The 22721-nt window shown below is 35.5% G+C and overlaps 1 protein-coding gene across 2 annotated transcripts in view; it reads right to left on the reverse strand.

Annotated features, from left to right (window-relative positions):
* LOC145260409 (tRNA (guanosine(18)-2'-O)-methyltransferase TARBP1-like) overlaps positions 1–22721 on the reverse strand; it is a 126054-nt gene that overhangs the window by 34408 nt on the left and 68925 nt on the right. Inside the window, exons 12-15 of one of the 2 annotated variants that reach the window (XM_080118388.1) lie at positions 20677–20861; positions 18147–18372; positions 15427–15612; positions 7789–7961 (exon numbers count right to left, since the gene is read on the reverse strand). In XM_080118388.1, coding sequence (XP_079974514.1) covers positions 7789–7961; positions 15427–15612; positions 18147–18372; positions 20677–20861 — 770 coding nt within the window. The remainder of the gene's footprint in view (positions 1–7788; positions 7962–15426; positions 15613–18146; positions 18373–20676; positions 20862–22721) is intronic. The other variant, XM_080118389.1, reaches the window with a different exon arrangement.

A 22721-nucleotide genomic window follows, 5' to 3' on the forward strand; every position in this document is an offset into this window, starting at 1 on the left:
TTCAGCAAGAGAACAAAATTTCTAGTTAGTCTCTCATTGGAAGTGATACAGAAGATATATGCTGAACAATATAAATAATCTAAGTGAATGTTGCCTCGAGACTGTTCGTGTATCGCCCATCATTAAGACTATGTTAAGAAAATTAAGTAAATAATTGACTTAGTCTCTCCCCAACGTGTAAATTCTCTAAATAAAACCTTTGAAAGCTCAGAAAGTTGCCGTTGTATTTTTATGCATGAGACGTTTTGTTTGCCTTGCTAAACAGAGGAAGCCAAAGATCAACAACCACGCAGGGATCACAACCAGTCATGAATGACGACAAGAGGCAACATGGTCATTTACTTTTGCACGTTTTTGTTTAATGTCAAAATGTTACCACCTTAGCATGAGACACAACAAAAATGAAAACGATAAAAATGCAGTTTTCTTAATTGGTTATTCGAGGATGTGCAGAACTGAAACTCTTTTGTAAATTATCATTTTCACCTTTCACAATGATTCGTAGCAGTTAATTGCCTTTTTGCCTTAGTCATAACGTAATTGTGGTAGGAGGGTCAGAAATGTAGGGGAGGGTCTGCACCATGAGGACATCTCCAGAATGAATCTTATCATCCTGGGCTAAATGTTCTCAGCAACAAATCTAAATACTAATTGTATACAATCATCTGAACCCAAGTTGCTATTTTAGCTATAAAACACTGACTTAACCACATGTCATAAAATAAGTTTGAAGATGGAAATTAAAATTGAGTTGATTCCAGAAGGGAGATACCGAAAGAAGTATGACTGACAAATAGTGACATATAGGTAATTAATAAGGATGTTTGCAATGTGAAAAAAAAAAATGAAATGATAGGGTGAAGGAGAAGATTAACGAAAACAAATAATTTAAAACAATATATGTGATACTGGCGGGGGGGGGGCTTTGCCTGGTTGTAAAATATGCTTAAATATGATATTGTAATTTGTCCATTATTATAGAGTCGTGATTTCAAAAGTGAAAAAAAAAGTATTTGGGTGCGATCAGTTAGAATCGAAACTGAAAGCAAAACTAGCATTCAAAGCTGGTGATGTTACCACATTACCAACATTACACGCATATGAACTGATTAAAAATAAACTAAGATGAATGTACAAAATGTATAACGATTTTTTTCAGTTTTGACTCCTTTTTGACCCTTTAAAAACCATTTTAATTGGAGACCATAAAAGAATGGTTCATAAAAAAACCAATCATTTGAAGCCTCTAGTGCCAGTCTGCGACTGTTAGTTTTAGAAGAGATAGAGTTTGAAAATATGAAGACAGACAGACAGACATAGTGCTTTTTATACATTAGATTTTTCTTCAAAATCTTATTGAAAGGCCAATAATAATTAAGTGGTAACTCTCTCTCATATATATCTATTTCCCCAAAACCTCTGGCCTTGATGGAGGGGAGGCTAAAACTTGCTGCTATGGTTTTAAATGATCTGAAATAACAGCAAAGGGAGACATGATTCCAAATATTTCTCATATGTTATATCTCCCTTCTTTTGGAAATAGGGTTCGATTATGAATATCTCCAGTATCAAATAATCCTTATACACTGTGAAATTTACTTTGTGTATGAATGTATGAAAACGAAAGAGGGAAGATATAACATATGAGAAATATTTGGAATCAAGTCTACCCTTGCTGTTATTTCAGATCATTTGAAAACATAGCAGCAAGTTTTAGTGTCCTCTCCATCAAGGCCAGATGTTTTGGGGAAATATCAGATATTGTATAATTTATATATAATTTTTATAACTAGGAAAACAAATGACTATGATTGAAACATTTTATGGCTTTAAAAAAGTGCCAAAAATAGGTTCTGGATGATGGATGATCACCTTAATGTGCAACCTTAAGGGCAAATGTCACATAGCCTAATACACAATTTTTAACGAGCCTTCACTTGTTAAATTCTGATCAATGGTCACACAGATTTGGAACTTATAAAATTGCCAAAAAAGGTAGAATATCTATATATGGATATAATCTATACAGGTAGCCAAATTGAAGATTAAACTGCTTATATCTTTGGTTCTATGAGACGAAACTACATGATTGAAGGCTTTTGGAAGATTATAATACTATTTTATAGTTAAAATTGTATGACAATTAGTAAAAAAGAACCTATATTTTCAAATCAATAAAATATGCCCAAATTTTCCTACACTTGTATATATAGTGCCCTGCAGGCCAGCTTCAATTTTTGCTGCTTTAGTTGTCTCCCCTGTGGCCTTGCCAGGCCACTAATATATATATATATATATTGTCTGGAAGAGTCCATCTATTTTTGAAATAGAGTAGATCAATCAATAGTAAATCAGTATCAGTTAAGAACACCCTATGTGAAATCGCTAGATATCAAAACGAGAAACCATTGCAGTTCCAGAAAAATGTTTACAATTTTAATCCTTTCAGGTCTGAAAACATAGACTAATTATTTACTACAAAAAAATTAAAGAGAACTACTTATCACCCCTTCCTCAAAAAAAAAAAAAAAAAAAAATTAGAAAGAACTAATAATATTACCTATAAGTTCAATTAACTTTTCTGAGAATACAACTCCTATAATTGTTGTGATCTTAAAAGTTGATAAAAAATGGCATATTTACAGAAGTACAGAATAATATATTACAGAAAGTTTGCATCAGATACTGTGGCTATGGTCGTCACCAATGACTATGCCATAACTACTATGACACTGTGTTTTTTTTTGTTTGTTTTTTTTACACAGGCATCACCACATTATCAAGGCCAAGAGGCCACTCAAGGATAAGGTTAAAGAGTGTACAGTAGAAATTGGACAATATAGTAATCATTAGTAATGAAAATTCGGTAAATTTGTTAACTTATATGGAACAGCTCATCAAGAACTTATTTACGTTAGACTTGAAGAAAACCATATTGTAGTCAGCCGGAAAGCAGGAAAACGGAAGACAATTCTACAGGCGTGCAGTTCTAAAAAAGAAACTTTGTTCATGGGATCTACATTTAGGTTTAGGCACAGATAAAGAGTGGGGGGAATTATTGTTTTCAGCTAGATGAGTGTTTCTTGTGAAAGTTTGGTGAGGGGGGACCATAGACTGAAGCTCAGTCGAACACTTTCCATGAAAATAACGATACATCAGAGACAAACTCATAACATCTCTTCTGTGAGATAGAGGTTGCAGGGAAGACAAAAGGACATCTCCTACGAGGCTACGAAGTCTATTTTGAACTCTATCAAGGCAGGACAAGTCCTTTCTAGCAGCTCCTGCCCAGATGTGGCAACAGTATTCCATCCTTGGATGTACCTGGCTCTTATATAGATAGAGAATAGCATCAGCAGTGAGATATCTACTAGATCGATAGAAAGATCCCACCATTTTTCCAGCGGCCTTGGCAACAGATTTGATGTACGTTCCATTTAAGATCAGGAGTAATGGTCAAGCCCAGAAGCTTGTCAAAACTTGAGGCCTCCTGAAGACGAGAGCCATTCATTTCAATTAATGCCAGATGTGGATCAGAATGTTGTTGATGTAAAGAGAGAAGCTTGGTTTTAGATGCATTAAAAGTAACCAGCCACTCCTTTCCCCATTGTACCACATGCTCAAGATCAGAGGAGAGAGAATCGGAGAGAACTTGGTTGTTTACTGTCTTAGATGTGCTACCATAAATGGTAGTGTCATCAGCATAAATGTCTACAAATGATGAAAGGATGTGATTTGGAAGATCATTAATATAGATCAGGAAAAGAGTTGAGCCCAGGATGGACCCCTGAAGGACACCAGCATTAATACTGTGAGCTTCTGATTTTTGCCCCTCAACTACTACTCTTATGAACCTATCAGAAAGAAATGATTTAATAATTGAGAAGACATTTCCAGCTATACCATAGCTAGAGATCTTGTGAAGTAAACCTTTATGCCATACCCTACCAAAGGCCTTAGATATGTCAAGAGCAATTGCCCTAGAAAGGTTGCCTCCGTTGAGAAATTTGCTAATCCTATGAGATATAACTGTAAGCACATCTGCCGTAGATCTAGCAGAACGGAAACCATATTGAGTGTCATTAAGAAGGTTATTTTTGCTGAGATGGTTGATTACTTCTGTATTTAACACAGATTCCAGAAACTTACTCATGACGCACAGGAGACTTATTGGCCTGTACTGAGAAGGGGATGAGCGATCACCTGAATTCTTAAATACAGGGCATACTGATGAGATTTTCCAGGGTTGTAACTCTCTCTCTCTATCTTTCTCTATACATATTTTTTAATTGTTTATTCACTCCAAACAATGCACAATGCCACTATGTCGTAAGGGGCTACTAACAGGGACCAGATTTGTTGGGATTCTATGCAGGGAGTTGGGCAGCAAGATGTCTGTTCACATTACACTTGAACTTCTGAATGTCAGTACAGCCAGGGAAGCAGGGGCCTTGGAGGGAATTTCTAAATCTAGCAGTTCGAGAGAAGAAGCTATGTGAGGTTTTATAGCATCAAGGGATCTCTACAGTGTAGGGGTAGGATTTTGCTGCTTGTCTGGTTTGTCGGAGCACATTTCGGTGATGGGACAGAGGATGGAGTTTGGCTGACAGTGTGGGACTTATTAGGTTGATGACTCTTTTATGAACCCTATCTAGGAGCGAAAACCTTGTGGCAGATGCACCAGCCTAGATGTGACAATAATATCCAATGCATAGGCGAATAGTGGCTTTGTAGAGATGTTACAGGGAAGGGCTGTCCCCTTCCCATGTAAATAAGAAGAATATTAGATAAGTGAAAATGAGATTAGGATAAGCCTAGAATCGAACCCTGCAGGCAAAGTTAAGAAATGAAATGTTAGAAATCTAGTCTATTGTTAAATTCTATTAGAATAGTTAAATATTGTTTATATCGGAAAAAAGAGTTGATTGTTAATTCTTTTAGAAATCTGAATATTAAATATGTCAGTAAAAGAATGAACAATGCAAATTAAATTATATTGTTTAAAAATAGGTTAGTTTAGAATTGAGGATTCTTTTGTTGTCAAAAGTGTGTTGGACAAACATGTTAAGCCACGTGAAATTGGTCACGTTTGAAAAACACACTTTTGACATCATAGACAAAGGACATTTCTCCATATTATGGGTTCTGATTTGAGTCAGTCGGAGAGCAAGTCAGTTGGCAGTCAGTTGGTCAATTGATGAGTTGGAGTCAGAGCCACTTGGAGGAGAGGGGAGAGGAGTAAACCAATGTAGCCATACCATTTGAATTCCTGACATTAATCGACCGGTCGATCAGATGAATAAAGCAATCATCATTGTTTTGTAAGGTTGTCTTGTGTCATCCTTCATCACAAACGAAAAAGGTAATGTGTTTATCATCTTATAACGAACTTTGTAAACCCTTCCAAGTTATGTGCCCCATCTCCTCCATCACAAGAAATGTCTCCCCTTCTCCAAGATATGTTAAAAGAACTGTCTTCTCTCCCTCATCACTATCGTTATGTCTGCATTACATGAGTCCTGTTATATATGTGCCCAATATGAACTCCCCGTCATCTCTCCAATACGAACCCCTATTACACAACAGAGATACAGGATACTCTCAGGTGTGAGTAAACTTCTAGCTTGGTGAAGAGAGAGCCCACCTTCCTTGCAGCAGCCTTGGTGATTACCTCAATGCATTTGTTCCAATTCATGTTGTCTGTGAATGTTAAGCCTAGGAACTTTCAGGTAGTATATCATTAGCCATGGCAATCAGTGGTTCAGAGGGTTTCTTGTAATTATTAAAGTAAATAAGTTTAGACTTGGCGGCATTGAACATTATCATCCAGTTTCAGCCCCATTCTATTACAGAGTGGAGGTCTTCCTTTAGAGTCTTAGACATTTCTTCAGATATGTCTGATGCCTCTGTTCAGTCTTTAAAGACAAAGGATACCCCCTGCACATGTAATTGTGTGGCAAGGGTTGCACAATCTCGAACCACACCTCTTTTGAATCGGCACTGCTTGAGTCCAGTGGAAAGGAGAGAAGTCCAGGAAGACTGGAAAAAATGCTGAGATAAGCAGAGAGCACATACAACACCTGGAAGTCCCAAATGGTTACCCATATGGTACTGGCAAAGCTCATCATTGCTTAACCGGAAGACCTCCACTCTGTAATAGAATGGGGCTGAAACTGGATGTATCAAATGTGATTATGCCGCATTAGTTTTCCCCTTGTCTGTTATAGAGCATAGTGTCCTCAGCAAGCATATCCATCTCAGAGGCAATTTTATCAGGGAGATCGTTTTTATGAATATCAATATGCTACCAGCTGCACCTATGTAACTAGAGAAACCAAGCCAATTAGTGTGGTTGACATTGAAGTTACCAAACACATGTATCTAGGGAGAGTGCTGCATCTATGCTGTCATACACTTGGTTAATTAGGGTACAGTCTGGGTCGAGGGAAAATGGTAGAGAAAATATAAGTAGCTAACATTATGTTGCAGGTTTAGTCTAAAGCACACGAAGGCCTGGTCGTCTCATTTTAGTTTGGATTCTCTAGTCAAGGGGAGGATGTTTTGAATATAGACTCCAAGTTTGTGCATATGTCTGAGTCCTTACAGCAAAGTGGGAGGTCACCAGGCATGTTAAAGTTGTTAGAGGAGTGGAAGAGTGTAGGCATTTCACGTATCCGAGGAGTTTGCTAGAAGAAATGATTCTACATCATCTAAGTTAGTTCTAAGTCTGCGGATATTTGTGAATGCAAGCCTCAAGGGAGAAGATGATTTGGTTTTGTTTGAGTTTGTGTCTGGTTTGGTCATAGGTTTTGATTGAACTATCATTTTATTTAATAGTTTGTTTTAGGGTGAGAGGTGCTCAAGAAAGCGGATGTGCATAATACTTAAACACGCAACACAAGACGACCATCAGCCGACTCTTTGTCCACAGAATTGTAGCCTTAGAAATGCCCATCGGCGATGGGTGCAAGATCCCTCTCCATGCATGACATGGCACTACAACCATCCTGATATTATACAATTGATGATGGGATAACCACTTTAAGCGCTACCAAAGAGTTAGGGCTCCTATGAAATAGGGTAGATCAACATCACGCCAGAACACTTATTTATTTATTCTTTCAGTCAATCTTTAATGTACTGTTAATCTGTAATGAGACAATTCCAAGTTTTGTTTTTGATTCCAATACAATTATTGATTCCGATTCTTTTTAAATCTCTAAATATTTATCCATAAAGTTGTTAATTTTTGGATTACTGTAAAAAAAAACAAAAAAACATGTAATATGTGCATATATTCGCACAAATGTAAAAATTACACCTTGGAATGGCGATCTATGGATTTCTTTCTTTTTAATGATTTAAAATCAATAAATATTTATCATTTTATTAGCAGTAAAATTAAGTTTTAAATAAAAACAAATAATTAAGAAAAAACAAAAAAAAGTTTTTTGCCATCGGAAAATAGACACAATTTTTTCCAGTTCTGATATCGATACACGAAAAAGTTCCAACACTACTATTAATAAAGTATGGATAATGGAAAATATTTTTATATTTCTGGAGAAATCTTCTACTCAAAAAAAGCAGCAAAAAAAAAAAAAAACCCAAACTTTTTTTCCATTTATAGAGAAGAAATGTCCCCAGATATGAATACTATAGAAAAGATGCGAGGTTTGCCGAATTAATTTGATAATATTTTTGTTTATTGAATGTTGTAAGGCAATCAACTGTCTCAACAGATTCAAGGTCTCATATTAAAAAACAAAAAAATTAAATAAAACGCACCTTTCATTTTTGTGGTGAACCGCACCATATGTACAGGCTTCTACAAGAACTTGTACAAATGTTAACGCATGTTGAAGCATCGTCGGTTGTTGGAAAGCTTCACACAGTTGCTGGACAACAATGTTGGCCATGCTGGTGCGTTCTTCGCCCATACGTAGGATCAGATAACAATTCTGAAGAAAAAGGAGTAAGCAAATTAAATCAAAATAAAAAAAAATTTTTAATTAAAAAAAAACAATAAAAACAAAATAAAAACAAAAAAATAAAGAACAAAATAAAAAACAAAGTTAAAAAAATTTTTTTTTTTTAATTTAAACAAAAAACATTTTTTTAAACTTACTATTATTTTTTTTATACACGTTTTTAAAATTAAAACAAATCTATTGTTTTGCAAACTGAAATTTTGACTTCTTTGGATTCCAGGGGAAAGCCATTGGTCAGTAAGCAATCACTGATAATGACATGTGGTAGTAAAAAATTATAATAATCCATATTATTTGGATTATTTGGACTACTGTTCTCATCACGAATATTTCTTTTACTCTGGTTGATGTAATCTCTAACCTTCTTCAGGTGTATCTTGTCAACTTGGGAATCTTTCTATCAAGCTCAGAAATCAGCACGAAATTTCAAACGAAACCCTTTATTTAATCCGCAGGGGTAGCATGATCTCATCCCATCAGTCACGATTGCATAGAAGTCCTACATAATTTGCAATTGTATTTTGAGTGTCGCCCACACTAGAATTCAAATCTTTCGACCCCCCCCCCCCCAAAAAAAATGTAACTTTATTACAGAATATTACCAAGTACTTAATCCACTATGCTGCAGGTCCTTGTGAAAATAACACTCAAGATGAGAACAGTAGTTGGAAGAATCCAAGTAATATGAATAATCAATCATCATCTCAAAAATTTGGTAATGTAATAATAATAATAATAATATTGATAATAATAATAATAATAATAATAATGATAATAATATTGATGATAATAATAATAATAATAATAATAATAATAATAATAATAATATTGATAATAATAATAATAATAATAATAATAATAATAATATTGATAATAATAATAATAATAATAATAATAATATTGATAATAATAATAATAATAATAATAATGATAATAATATTGATAATAATAATAATAATAATGATAATAATAATAATAGTAATAATAGTAATAATAATAATGATAATAATGCTAATAATAATGATAATAATAATAATAATATTGATAATAATAATAATGATAATAATAATAATAATGATAATAATATTGATGATAATAATAATAATAATAATGATAATAATAATAATAATAATAATAATAATTCTGATTTCGTTTATGAACGTCTCTCTGGAAAGAAATGGGATTAATTTCCAGAGGATTTCCTTTAATCCTGGTTTCAAACCAGGAGCTTCAAAGATCAAGGGTTTTCCTAAGGATGTTGGTGGTACCTATAATTGCAGAGATTTGAAGGTTGCCTAAAACATCGGGGATTTGTAGTTTTTTCAATTGTCCTTCCAGACGACTTGATACTACCCCTAGTATACCAACTACGACTGGGATTATTTGTGTTTTAACCCTGTGTATACGCCTTATCTCCAAGGCCAATGGAGCATAATTGCTCCACTTCTCATTCTCTCTCACATTCCTGTTCCAAGGTACTGAGAAGTCTACAATCTGCCAGTTTTTTGAGACCTTGTCAATGACGACCAAATCCGGACGATTATGTTTCAATTGCTTGGTCGTTATGACACTTTTGTCCCACCATACCTCTACCTTGCCATTCTCACTTGTTCTCACTTCATCAGGAACCTCCTCAAACCATTTTCCAGCATACTTCACCCCAACCCTCTTACACACCTCCCAATATATCCGGAGTCCCATGCGATTGTGTCTTTTCCGGTACTCTTTCTGGGCCAGTCCACTACACCCTACTGCAAGGTGCGCAATTGACTCTGAGGTCTTACCACAAATCCGGCATTCTGCAGCAACTTCCTCTTCTAGAACCACTTTTTTGAACAATCGTGTTCCTAATGCCTGCTCTTGTGCTGCACAAACAAAAGCTTCAGTACTCTTAGCCAGATATCCAGCTCTAAGCCATTGCCATGATCTTTCATCAGCCACTTCTGCTATATCCTGGAAGAATCTTCCATGCATTTTCTTCTTAGCCAGTTCCTCTGCCCTTTCTCTATCCATACGTTTCACATAATCAGCCTTGGTCTCACATACCTCCACTTCATTGGCCACAACCTTAAGCATCCACTCCTCACTTCTAACCATATGCTCCTTCAACGACATCTCGGTCTTAACACAATCTTTTACACTTTTCAATCCTCTGCCACCATCTTTCCTCTTTTGATACAGCCTTGCTATGCTACTTCGAATGTGAAATATACTAAACATTGCTAAAACTTTTCTTGTTTTGATATCCATAGCATGCAAATCCTTGTCAGACCATTCTAAAATTCCCGCACTATATCTCAAAACACTGACTGCCCATGCATTTACTGCTTTCATTAGGTTTCCTCCATACAGTTTCGACTTTGCAATTAGTTTCACTATTCTAAGATACTCCTTCTTGACTTTTTCCTTCATTTCTCTGTTCATGATGCCTACACCCTCCAGCACTCCCAAATACTTATATCCTCTATTTCTTTCATGACTTCTCCATTTGGCAGCACTATTCCATTCGAATGAAACTTTACTCCTCTTTTCATCATCAGCACCGCACATTTACTAATCCCAAACTCCATCCCAATGTCTTCTGAGTATGTCCCCACAAGTTCTACCAGTCTCTCCATTTCCTTTTCATTTCTACCGAATATTTTCAAATCATCCATAAACAGTAGATGGCTGAGGCATCTGTCACCAGATCCAAAGTTATACCCCAGTTTTTCTCTCTTCAAGAGGATGCTCAGTGGCATCATTATCATTACAAAAAGAAGTAGCGATAACGAATCTCCTTGAAATATCTCACGCTTAATGCCAACCTGCCCCATCTCCTTTCTGTTTGCTGTCAGCACCGTTTTCCATTGAGCCATACTTGTCTCCAAAAGCCCTACCACATTCTCAGCAACCTTCATCATCAATAGTGTTTCACATATCCATGAATGGGGAATCATGTCATAAGCCTTTCTGTAATCGATCCATGCTACGCTCAGATTCCTCTTCTTCTTTGCATCCTGCATTATTGCTTTATCAATTAGTAGTTGCTCTTTAGTACCTCTCGAGCCTTTCCGGCACCCCTTTTGTTCGTCAGGAAAAACACCATTACTCTCTAGATGTTCATAAATCTTCTCTCACAAATATCCCAGTCAACAGTTTCCACATCAATGGCAGATATGTAATTGGTCTATAATTATTGGCACCTTTTCCTTTTGCAGGATCTTTCCTAATCAGTGTTGTTCTTCCATTCACAAGCCAATTAGGGACATCTCCCGACTCTACAACCCTTTGCAGAGCAGCAGCTATAGGTGGATAAAGGCATGGAAACTGTTTAAACCAGAAGCCCATCACTCTATCTGGACCAGTTGCCTTCCAATTTGTCATCCTTCGTATGCCAGCCTTAACGTCATCGATGGTTATCTTAATGTTCTTCACCTGCTGCATTTCTGATAGCCTTTCTCTGACCTCTCCCAACCAGCTAGCCTTCTCATTATATCGCCCTTCGACAGACCAAATCCCACTCCAGAACTTCCTTGCATCTTTTGCATTTGGAGTGTTGTTATTTCTCGCCTGTTTACTACCATTTAATTCTTTACACAGCTGAGACTGATTATTCCGGAAAAGGTTGTTCTGCCGAAATGCAACACTTTTTCCAACAAAGTTCCTAATTTTCATACCACCAGTGTGGACCTTCTCTTTCAAAATTGTTAAAACATTCATCGTTCCCGTTTCCAGCAATCTATACCTCCTTTCAAGTTCGTCCTTGGCTTTTTGTCCTAGTTTAACTCCTTTTCTTATTTCTTCGATTTTACCAATGTCTTTCTGCCACCGTTTAATACTTTCTTCAAGCCGCCTCTGCGAATGTGGCCTTCTATCCTTCATTTCTCCCTTTTTCTTCTGTAATAAGCCAAGACGATTCGCAATAACATATGACACTGCATACAGAAGCCTGTTAAGTTCCATAATCGATATGTTCTTTCTTATGATGTTGTGAATTACTCCTTGAATTATTTTTATCTCGTTTTTCACCTTCCGCCTATCACTACTCTTCATACTTGGAATCTCTATGATATCGTCTCTAAAAAGAACCTCTCTTAACTTCTGAAGTACTTCTTTTTCTACAGAAGTCAAAGTTCGAACTTCATCACCACTTCTCCATACATCTCAGGGCTCTACAGACAAACTTATCTTTTGTTGACCTTTGACAACTAAATATTTTCGTTTACTAGCCAAATAGAAAAGTTACTAGCCAAACCCACATGATTTTTAGAATATGACATCTTTATTCTGTGACGAGTATGTACATCATAAATATTTTCTGTGTGTTTTTTTTTTAATAAGTGTAATTCTAAATATGCAACAAATTTTATGTTGATACTTGGAAGTATAAACAATCTGATTTCTCCTAATACCTTTTTAAACAGCCTTTGTTAAAAAAAAAAGAGTATATTGTTCTATTAAACTTTTATTGTTTAAATAATTTAACTTTGTTCGTTTTATATATATAAAAAAAGTTGAAAAGATATTTTTCACTCAGTAGTGAGCTTTGGAAGATTGCCGGTGAAAGAAATACAATCGCCAAAAGATAAGCGTTTCATTATTTCTAGTTGCCACTTTGAAACATCGCTCGCAAATAAGACTGTTTCACTCCCAATATGGAGCCCTGCATCAGCTCCTTTCACTGGCTCCATTGTCTCAGAGTCAATGATCTTATCTGCCTTAGATCCTTCAAACTCTGTCTCATTACTCCCCTAACCATAGGATTCCATACCTCCTCAGTTGTCCGCCTCCCATCATCGCTTACATTTCCCTTCTGCACTTCCACTCTCTCAGTTCTTTCATCAGACCTAGTTTCATCAATTTTACTTTCATTATTCATTTCATTCCTAACCATCCATTTAATTTCTTCTCTTGCAATCACTGAAAGTAGGTTGTTATTTTTAATTTGTTTTAACTGGGATACCAAACTTGCGACACTTCTAGCTCGTCCTCCTCTCGATTCCCGTTCTTCCTTCACTTTTCGGATATATCCACCAGATTTAGTACTTCCACTTCTTACAAAGCATTCCCACAGTACTCTTCTTTCCTCATCCGTCCACGTTTTTTTACATCTCCTGTTCCAACTCTCTTCGTGTCTTGAGACTCTCTCTGGTAATTCTCACTCCCCCTATATCCAGCCACTTCCTCAGAATTTCGAACAGTTGTATGATGACGACAGGACCAACCCTGTTGATCAGTGGGACACCTACCTGACGTGAGACCATCACAAGATGTTCTAGCCTCATTCACATCGTTATTTTCAATATTTTGATTTGACATTCTCCCATAAATGGGGTTAGTGAATTTAAGGTTATACCACCACCGATAGTGTTATCGAGACATTATCTCTAGGAGGATTCCCCACCAAGGTCAAAGATCCCCTCCCGACCTTTTTCCTCCATCACCACCACTATTCCCATTACCACCACCAACAACAAGAATAGAAATAAAATCTACAATGATAATGGCAACACTAATATCGGTAGCAATAATATTAATAGCAAAAACAATAGCAATGACAGCAAAAAATAACACCTACCATTACAGCTACAGTAATAATAAAAACATACCACCACTACTACCACCAATAATAATAGTAATAATAATAATAATAAACACTTGTATATTTATAACAAAATTATGAAAATAATACGGACAGTGAATTTGTTAATTTATACAATTTATGCATTAAGAGACATGCTTTGATAAATAAAAAGATATTAAAATATTTATTATGATACAATAATAAATACTAGGAGGAATGTTAAGAGTTATTTCTCTTCAACTGTGATGTCTTAAAAATAAATTGAAATAAAAGGTTACGATTTGAAGCAGTGTTGTGCAATATAAGAATCTGCCCAGAGGAACAGGAAGTATGAGTCTCTCAGAAATTAACCATTAACATTGTGCTACTATTGTGATCAAAACCTCAACATGGTAGATCAACATCACAAAATAAGAGCCAAGAGAACAACTTCCACACATGCAAACACAAAACTGCATGAAACTGGCCGAACATTTTGGACAAAACTGTTTCACAAATGAAACAGAATCAGAAAACAAGACTGCTATTGAAATGTGTAGAGTTGAATGTAATAATCAAAGAAGAAAGCACCCGTGCATGTGTGTATTGTGCGGTTATACAACTTACCTTCGGATGGGATCTGAGACACAGAGAGAGAGAGAAATTAAAGATGGCAGCCATGGATTTATAAGGTGTAGTCTCGAGGAATCTCACGAGATCTCATCTTCCACTGCACACATATGCAAATGGAATAGGACCAATTTTCTAATAAATGCCTGTTGGCAGAGGTGGTTTGGAAAACACATGCTGGAAGTTGAGAGAGAAAGTTGATAGTGACGAATTCTAGCTGAACTTTTGCTTATTGTATTTGTTTTATTTTGTTTTGCTGTTTAACAGCCTATTTAACTGCAAAATAGCCCCAAAGAGTTGCCAAAAATACACAGAAACCTTCCATTGTAAAAAATAAAAACTGGAAGAGTGGGCCAAACAACAGTATGCCAAGTATTTTCTGGGTGAATTCACTTTGGACTATATAGATAAAAAAGGCTTTATAGATTGGTTGATGAGGATCGCTCCACTATGATCAGGAGAGGATTGTAATGGCTGCTCAAAATCAAGGTTTGATGACCAATGCTTTCGGGGGATGAGTGGTTGTGGCAGATTCTGCCACATGGAGGTGGAAAGTGTGAACCATCTGACATCCAACTGCAGAGTTTTGCTGGGGAATGGCTACTGTACAATGCAATGCAATGGAGCGTGTAAATATCTCCACGGATGAACTGTAAAAAGTTTAAGATCGAATGCAGCAGCAAGTCCTGGGAAGAAAGAACAATTGGAAATAAGTCATACACCATCAACTGACTATGCGATTCCTACCTAGAAAATGGAGCTCTTAAACCTGACATAATAAAATGGTTCAAAAGAGAGAAAGAAGCAACCTTACTAGAAGTTAGGGTCCCAATGATGCTGGGTGTAACAGAGCGAAGAGGAAAAAGAATAACAAAATACCAGGTTTTATGTATGACATGAACGGAGGCTAGTATCTTAGGAAGATCTCCATAATTCCAGGAATCATAGGAGCAACAGAACTCATGAAATAGCATTTCAAAAACTACTTGACAAATATGCCCTGTGAACCAAGTACAAGAAAGATAAAAACAAATGCACTTAAAGGGACAGTTAGAATCTGAAAAAGATCTCTCAACTGGAATGTAAGAGAGCATGTGAATGCCTGGCACCTGGTAGGATGCTCCATCCTCAGCTAGAACAAAACGATAATAAAATTTAAAAAAAACAGAGTAAGAACATCACTTCCGGTCAGTACAGTTTTGAAATGATACTGGACATAAGAATTAACTGTTCAAGACATATACCGAAACATTGGCTTACCTCAATTAGGAATTTGACAATTGGAGATTCAGCTGGGTAGCAAAGCAGAGCAGTCTGATAGGCAACTGCAACATAAGCTTCAAAAAGTTGCCAATACGAAGCGGATTTGTGTTCCTCTTCAATACGATTCCAGGCAACATTTAAGGCATTCAGAATAATGTCTTCATTACTTTGTTCTGCAGCTGCCTGGAAAATACACAATAAATCATTTTAAAATGCATAATACATACGTGATGTCTATCTGTCTCTGTTCAGAGATACATTTGAAAACAAGGCCCTATACTAAGATCGAATGCAACTGTCTATGAGGAATCTGCTGGTAGTATTAATTCTGTAGAATGGTTATTTTACACTAATATGGTGACAATGTTTTTCAAGTGAATTTAATTTTAAAAGTTTAGCTAAGTGTGGCGAAGGTACTTGGAGGACATTTTGCTTGCCAGTTACCAAAAGAATTTGCATAGCTACATGCATCATGTGTAGGTAAAGCTCCAGTGTGATTCAATCCTGGGCCTTGAGATAATGGTGATGTGCATATATATATAGGAAAGCAACCATTGATTAAGTCACCTAACAAGGACTTCTGGTTTTAACTGACCATTTGTCTTAAAAATTAGCATGCCCAGTGTTGTGATGATGTAAATTTGTTTATATTAATAAAAAATGCATCTTGCTCTTCTTTTATTGAACAGTCTTAATAACCTCATTGTTCCAGCCATTTTGGAGTCCATAGGACGAGTACTCACAAGACACAGACAAAGTGCTTTTTATATATAAGTCAAAACTATTTTATAATATTTGAAATAATATATATATGTATATAGATCAATCAATTTTATTAGCAAAAAATAGAAGTTTTATCTACATGGTGTTTGAATGTTTGTTCAAGGCAACTTAAAACCTGGATGAGTGTTCTAAAGCAAGTTTTCCCAAACTTCAGGACACCATGAAGCCCCTGAGCAAGGGTTTTTCATGGAGCACTAACAAGATAATCTATATATATAAAAGCGAAAATGTATCTATGTATGTACGCTTTTCCTCGATGTCCACAAAAGGCTTCTTTCAGAGAAGCGCTCGCTCGCTTCACAACTTCTTAAAACTTTTTATATCATCTATAAATTGTAATATCTCACACTTAATCACGGAGCTCGCCTGTCTATTTAATTTTAATGACTTTCAAACGTTAATTATTCGACATTTCCCGCATCGGAACGCGTTACATTCGGTTTTTAGTATAAACAAAAAGCGAAACTCGACTCTAATCACTGGCCGAAAGCCACACTGGCCTGCGCGCCCTCCGGGGCCCAGGCGACAAGATCAAAGTGTAGTATCTGTTCTGACAGATACTGCAAGCAAAGACCAGATGTGGGGGAACCCCACATGCCTGACCTTTAACCAGCTCCCATTTCCCACCTCTCGGGAGCTGGTCCCCTTTTTCCCTTCCCCCCTCCCTTCACTCCTCACATTAAAAATTGGGCTTGTGCCTAATTTGCTTGGTAGGGGAGCAAATAAATACCCACTGGCAGAAAGCCAGTGGTCTCTAGAGAGCTAAGTAACGTTTGGTCAATGTTGACTTCGTCATATCAGACGGTAGCTTTCATTTCGAGACGAGACGCTCCCCCTAATAAACAGGGAGCGGGTTTTAAAAAAAAAACAAACCGATTTATTGACCTCATTAAAAACTGTCCCGCACAAAATGCTAACTGCTGAATACCTATCGCCGTCACGTCAATCAAAAACGCGCACCTGTTTTTTTTTCACACTTTACTATTTTCCAACTGTGCGTCAAGGCTTCGCTTTTTTTTCACGGGCACCTGTTTTTTTTCACATTTCGGGTTTTTTTCACACACACCTACAAACACCCGGGCAACGCCGGGTACCCCTCGCTAGTATCTAAAATAAATACGAAAAACATTAATTTCAAATTTTAACTTAGAATTGTTCATTAGTTGTTCATTAGTTGTTCCTGTTCGTGATTTTACAATATTTTCATGTTTACAACTACTTTTGGTTTTTGATCAATCAAAGATTGTTGCTTTTTTTGTTAATTTATTTCTATTTACTTTTTCATAAACCATCCTGAAATTCTTTATGTATCATATCTATTTGCAGTAAAAAAAGGATCCAAAATTTAAATGTCTGCAGCCATTTAATTTTTCCATATGAAAGTATTTGGTCCTGTTTAAGAAAAGGCTTGCGAAACCTTTCAGCCTCACGCGGAGACCCAGAGCTACATGAAGCCTCTAGAAGTGTAAGTCATGTTTAGTTTCAGAACAGTTTCCAATGGTTCATTGTTCTACACAAGCCCTGGGAGGTGACTGGTTCACAGTAGACAGTTCTTGAGTTGGAATCCACAGAGCAAAAGATTCTTCCCCTGTTGACACAAAGAAAACATATGCGAAATTGCTACAGAAAGATTTATTTATGGAGCAATTCTGGTTTCTGATTGGTTGGTAGCAGAACGTGAATTAATTCGATTTGTCAGCTCCTAGCAGCATAGTTTATAAATAGAATCTCTCGACTGTGCGGGATCATATCTTATTATACTGCAAAAATATTGTAACAAAGCCCATTTTGGGGAAGACTGTTCTGGGGAGCAGAAACACGGACAAAGAATTCTCTATATATAGAGAGAGAATGAATAAAAACATACCCGCACACAGGTTTAAAAATCAATATCTTGAGGTGTCAGAAAAAAAGAAATACGTCTGTTGATATACCTGAGCAATGTTGTTTTTCAGACAGGTCAGCATTGGTAAGGCACTATCCCCTGAGCCAAGGCCCAAAGCTTCCACATTTTCTTGGAGGGCACTTTCTCGTATGGAACAATTTGGCTGAGGTTTTCTTTTTAAGCACAAATAATACAACAGCCACCACTGACTAGAAGAATATTCGCACACAATTTTGCCCCATTCATTTTTGATCAGGCGATCAGTGGAACAGCTACTGCAACACAGAGAAAAATAAAACGAAATTATCTATCGTCAAATTTGTGTTCTCCATGATGTAAGCATTGTTTAAATTTAAAAATTAAATATGTATGCTATATGTTTATAAGCCAAATTACAAATTACAAGGCAATATTATGGAAAATAAATATATATTTTTTCTTTTTTTCCTCGGAATGGTGGTAAATGCAAAAAAAAAAAAAAAAAAAGAAAAAATATATAAAATTTGGCACTTATACACTATTGAGACGAAATTTCGGAAATTGTAAAATTGAATTTCACATGAAAACAATGGTATCTATGCATTCCTCGTACTTTTAAGATGATTATATCCAAAAATTAAGAAAATCGATAAGGTAGAAAATTATTTATTAAAGAAAATAAAATATAGAATTTGATGAAAACAATCGTAAAACACAAGAGAATTCGAAAGGGAGGTAATTTCCTGCTTTGATTTAAACAAAATGGCAAAAATTTTTCACCTACAAACATGATTAAAGTTGTTTTGTTTAATAATACAGTAATATTCAGGTAATTTCGGCTGCATAATGTGGAAGCTACCATTGTAACTTATTAGAATTGACAAAAAAAAAACTCAGTTGAAACCATTGTTTTTTTTTTTATTTGAAAACTCCATTTATCAGCTACAAAATCTTGTCCCAATTCTGTAGAAGTACCTAAAATTTTGATGATGTAATATATCGTCAAAATATTAATTTTAAACAAAAAATATTTGTTTAATTTACATAATACTGCATTGTAATTTGACTTATAAACATATATCATAATTTTTAAAAATAAAACAAAATTATCTATAATCGAAGTTGTGTTCTCCGTGATATAAGCATTGTTTAAATTTTAAAATAAAATATGTATGATATACATTTTTAAGCCAAATTACAACGGAATATTTTGTAAAATAACAAATATTTATTTATTTAAAATTAATATTTTGATGATATACAACATCATCAAAATTTAAAAAAAAAAATTTTTTTTTTACTCATAATCGTGATAAATGAAAAAAAAATAGAAAAAATATATAAAAAAGAATTTATAAAAAAAATTGCATCTCAAGATATTCACGTATGCCTTCTGGTATGATATAATTATGCAAGAAAATCTAAAATAATCAAAGAAATCAAATAGAAGAATCTATCACTAGACAAAACAACACACAAATACTATTATTTTTGGATTGTTTTGAAAGATACACCCACTGCTAAAATAGCAATCAATGATAAACCCAGGGCTAAGATAGTAATCTATAATACATCCACTGCTAAAATAGCAATCAAAGATACAATCACTGCCTAAAGAATACTCACTGCTTCGATAGCAATCAAAGATACAACAACTGTTTAAATAGTAATCGAAGATACACCCACTGCTTCAATAGCAATCAAAGATATTACTACTGTTCCAATAGCAATCAAAGATATGACTACTGCTTCAATAGCAATCAAATATACACTCACTGCTTCAATAGCAATCAAATATACACTCACTGCTTCAATTGCAATCAAAGATACAACCACTACCTAAATAGTAATCCATATAACACTCACTGCTCAGATAGCAATCAAAAATACAACTGCTCAAATAGCAATCAAATGTTCGACAACTGCTTAAATAGCAATCAAAGATACAACCACTGCTAAAATAGCAATCAAAGATACAACCACTGCTAAAATAGCAATCAAAGATACAACCACTGCTAAAATAGCAATCAAAGATACAACCACTGCTTAAATAGCAATCAAAGTTACATCCACTACTTAAATAGCAATCAAAGATACACCCATTGCTTAAATAGCCATTTGGAAAGCAGCCACTGCTGAAATAGCAATCAAAGTTACACCCACTTCTAAAATAGCAAATATACATCCATTGCTAAAATAGCTAGTAACAACATCCAAAGAGCAATCTTAGATGACATCGTAGTCAAAATAGCTATCCAATATACCATCAGCACTAAAACAAGAACCAAAAACACAAACACTAGTAGTAATCACGACTCAAGCATTACTACAATCAAAATATTAATTCAAATGATACAATGGTAGTCAATAATTTCAAAAATAAATACTCTCAGTCCTGATTTTCAAATTCTCATTTTCATACTCTAAATTACTCGCTCAGTAGACGTGTTAATACTTTTGATAATCCTATGATTTGACAGCTCGAGTGTGAGTCAGAATCTAGGACAACATTATACTAAGATATCAAATATTCTTAATGACTCCCCCACCCCGGCGCCCCTAAAAAACAAGCGAGTAATTTAGATTTATGTTAAACCAACCTGTCAGCAGAACTAAGCAAACTTGGTTTAACCAAACAGATTTCCCCAATCTGGACATCTTCATCAAAATCCATGAACAGCTGGTGAACACCAAACCAAATCTGGTCAGAAAAAGATGCATCTTTGGCCAGACTCCCGACAATACTCATAGCAGAAACTTTCTTCATTTCAGTCATCAAAGAAACCTAATAATAGAAAAAAAAAAATCTGGATATTAATACAAGTACTGTCACCACTTATCAAGGCCCGGAAGCCACTCAGGGATAAGGGTTATTGCAAGTACAGTACGTTAGTGTGGAGATTTGATGAAGTGTTTACTTAAGGGGGCGGTGTGAAATCACTGTTTTGCCAACTTCCAATATCAAATTCACAAGAAGATGAAATATTAAAAAGGTGTGAGATTATGAGCCGATTGTAGAAATTTTATGAGCTTCACTTTTTCAAATATTAAGTTGAGAAGAAAGTTCTTGTGGAATCTTTAATTTTGATTTCAAATGATGCATTTTCAAATAAGTTTTCATTATAATACCTTTACTTTGTATATCATTTTAAAGAGTGTTTTTTGCTTTTACCTAACTGTTTAAATTACAGTCGTTTTAAAACAATTATGTCTTCTTTTTAGAACGTTGAATATAAGATGGAAAAAAAAAGCAAATTCACACAATTTTCTTATTTTAATTCAAGCTATGCTGAAAGGCTGCTGAAACAGCTTGCGAAATCAACAAAGCATTTGGCCCAGCAATCATTACTGAGCACACAACACAATGGTGGTTTAAGAAATTTCATGGCGGCGACAAGTCTTGAAGATGATGAGCATGGTAATCGTCCATGGGATGTTGACAACAATTAAGAGGCTTAGTTGAAGCCAATCCATGCACAACTGTTTGAGAACTTGCTTCTGAATTAGGCATGTAACGTATACGATTTCCAACTAGAGAGAAATTGGGAATATAAAAAACTTGATAAATGGGTTCCTCATGGATTGAATGACAATCAAAAGAAATGCCATTATGAAGCGTCATCTTCCCTTCTTTTACACAACAAGAAGGGCCCATTTCTTGACTGAGCTGTGACTTGTGATGAAAAGTGGGTTCTTTACAACAACCAGCGATGCTCAGCTTAGTGGTTAGATGCCAACGAAACTCCACAACATTTCCTAAAGCTAGAATTGCACCAAAAGAAGGTCATGCTGACTGGTGATTTGTGACATTAAAGTTTTTTGAATGCAGGTGAACCCATTACGGCAGAAAAGTACTGGATGAAATGCACCAGAAACTTCGACAACAACATCCAGTATTAGTCAACTGAAAAGGCCCAAATTCTCCTCCATGACAATGCTCGACTGCACATTGTTAAACCAACTCTGCAGAAGATGAACGAATTTGGTTACGAAACTCTGCTTCATCCGCCATACTCTCCAGGCCTCTTACCTACTGACTACCACTTTTTTAAGCATCTTGACAACTTTCTGTGTAAGAAATTCTTAAAAAGCCTAAGTGATATCAATAACGCTTTCAGCGACTTCATCGCTACCAGACCGCAAGATTTTTACATTACTAACATAAATTCACTTGTTTTGCATTGGCAAAAGTCTGTTGATTCTGATGGTGCTTATTTCGATCAATAAATTTTTGTTTAAGCCGAAATATGTTCATCTGAACTTAAAAGCTAAAAACCGCAAAAACTTTGTCAACCTGATGCATACAGGTGTATATGCTCTTATCTGTCTGTTTCTCTGCACCTAGTAAAAAACGCTTATTGAAATACCAGCCACGTTCAATAAAAAAACAAATTCAGTTTATTTAGACAACCCAACTCATTAGTTGTGGAGACTGAGGACAGCAGCAAGGAATGCAATCACATACGCATCTGGTCTGCTTTGACTCTTCTCTCATCTGTGTCTCTTGCTTGTTTATATTGACTAAATTATTTGTTCCTTTGTCTAAGATTGACGTCACACCCAGGTCAATTCATGGGACGTAATTCATCAGTTTTGTTTGCTATTCTTTTGATAAACTGGTGTTTTCTAGGGTCACATAATTTCA

Source organism: Euprymna scolopes, chromosome 36 (assembly GCF_053919585.1).
Source record: "Euprymna scolopes isolate OS-2025 chromosome 36, ASM5391958v1, whole genome shotgun sequence".
Classification (NCBI taxonomy): domain Eukaryota; kingdom Metazoa; phylum Mollusca; class Cephalopoda; order Sepiida; family Sepiolidae; genus Euprymna; species Euprymna scolopes.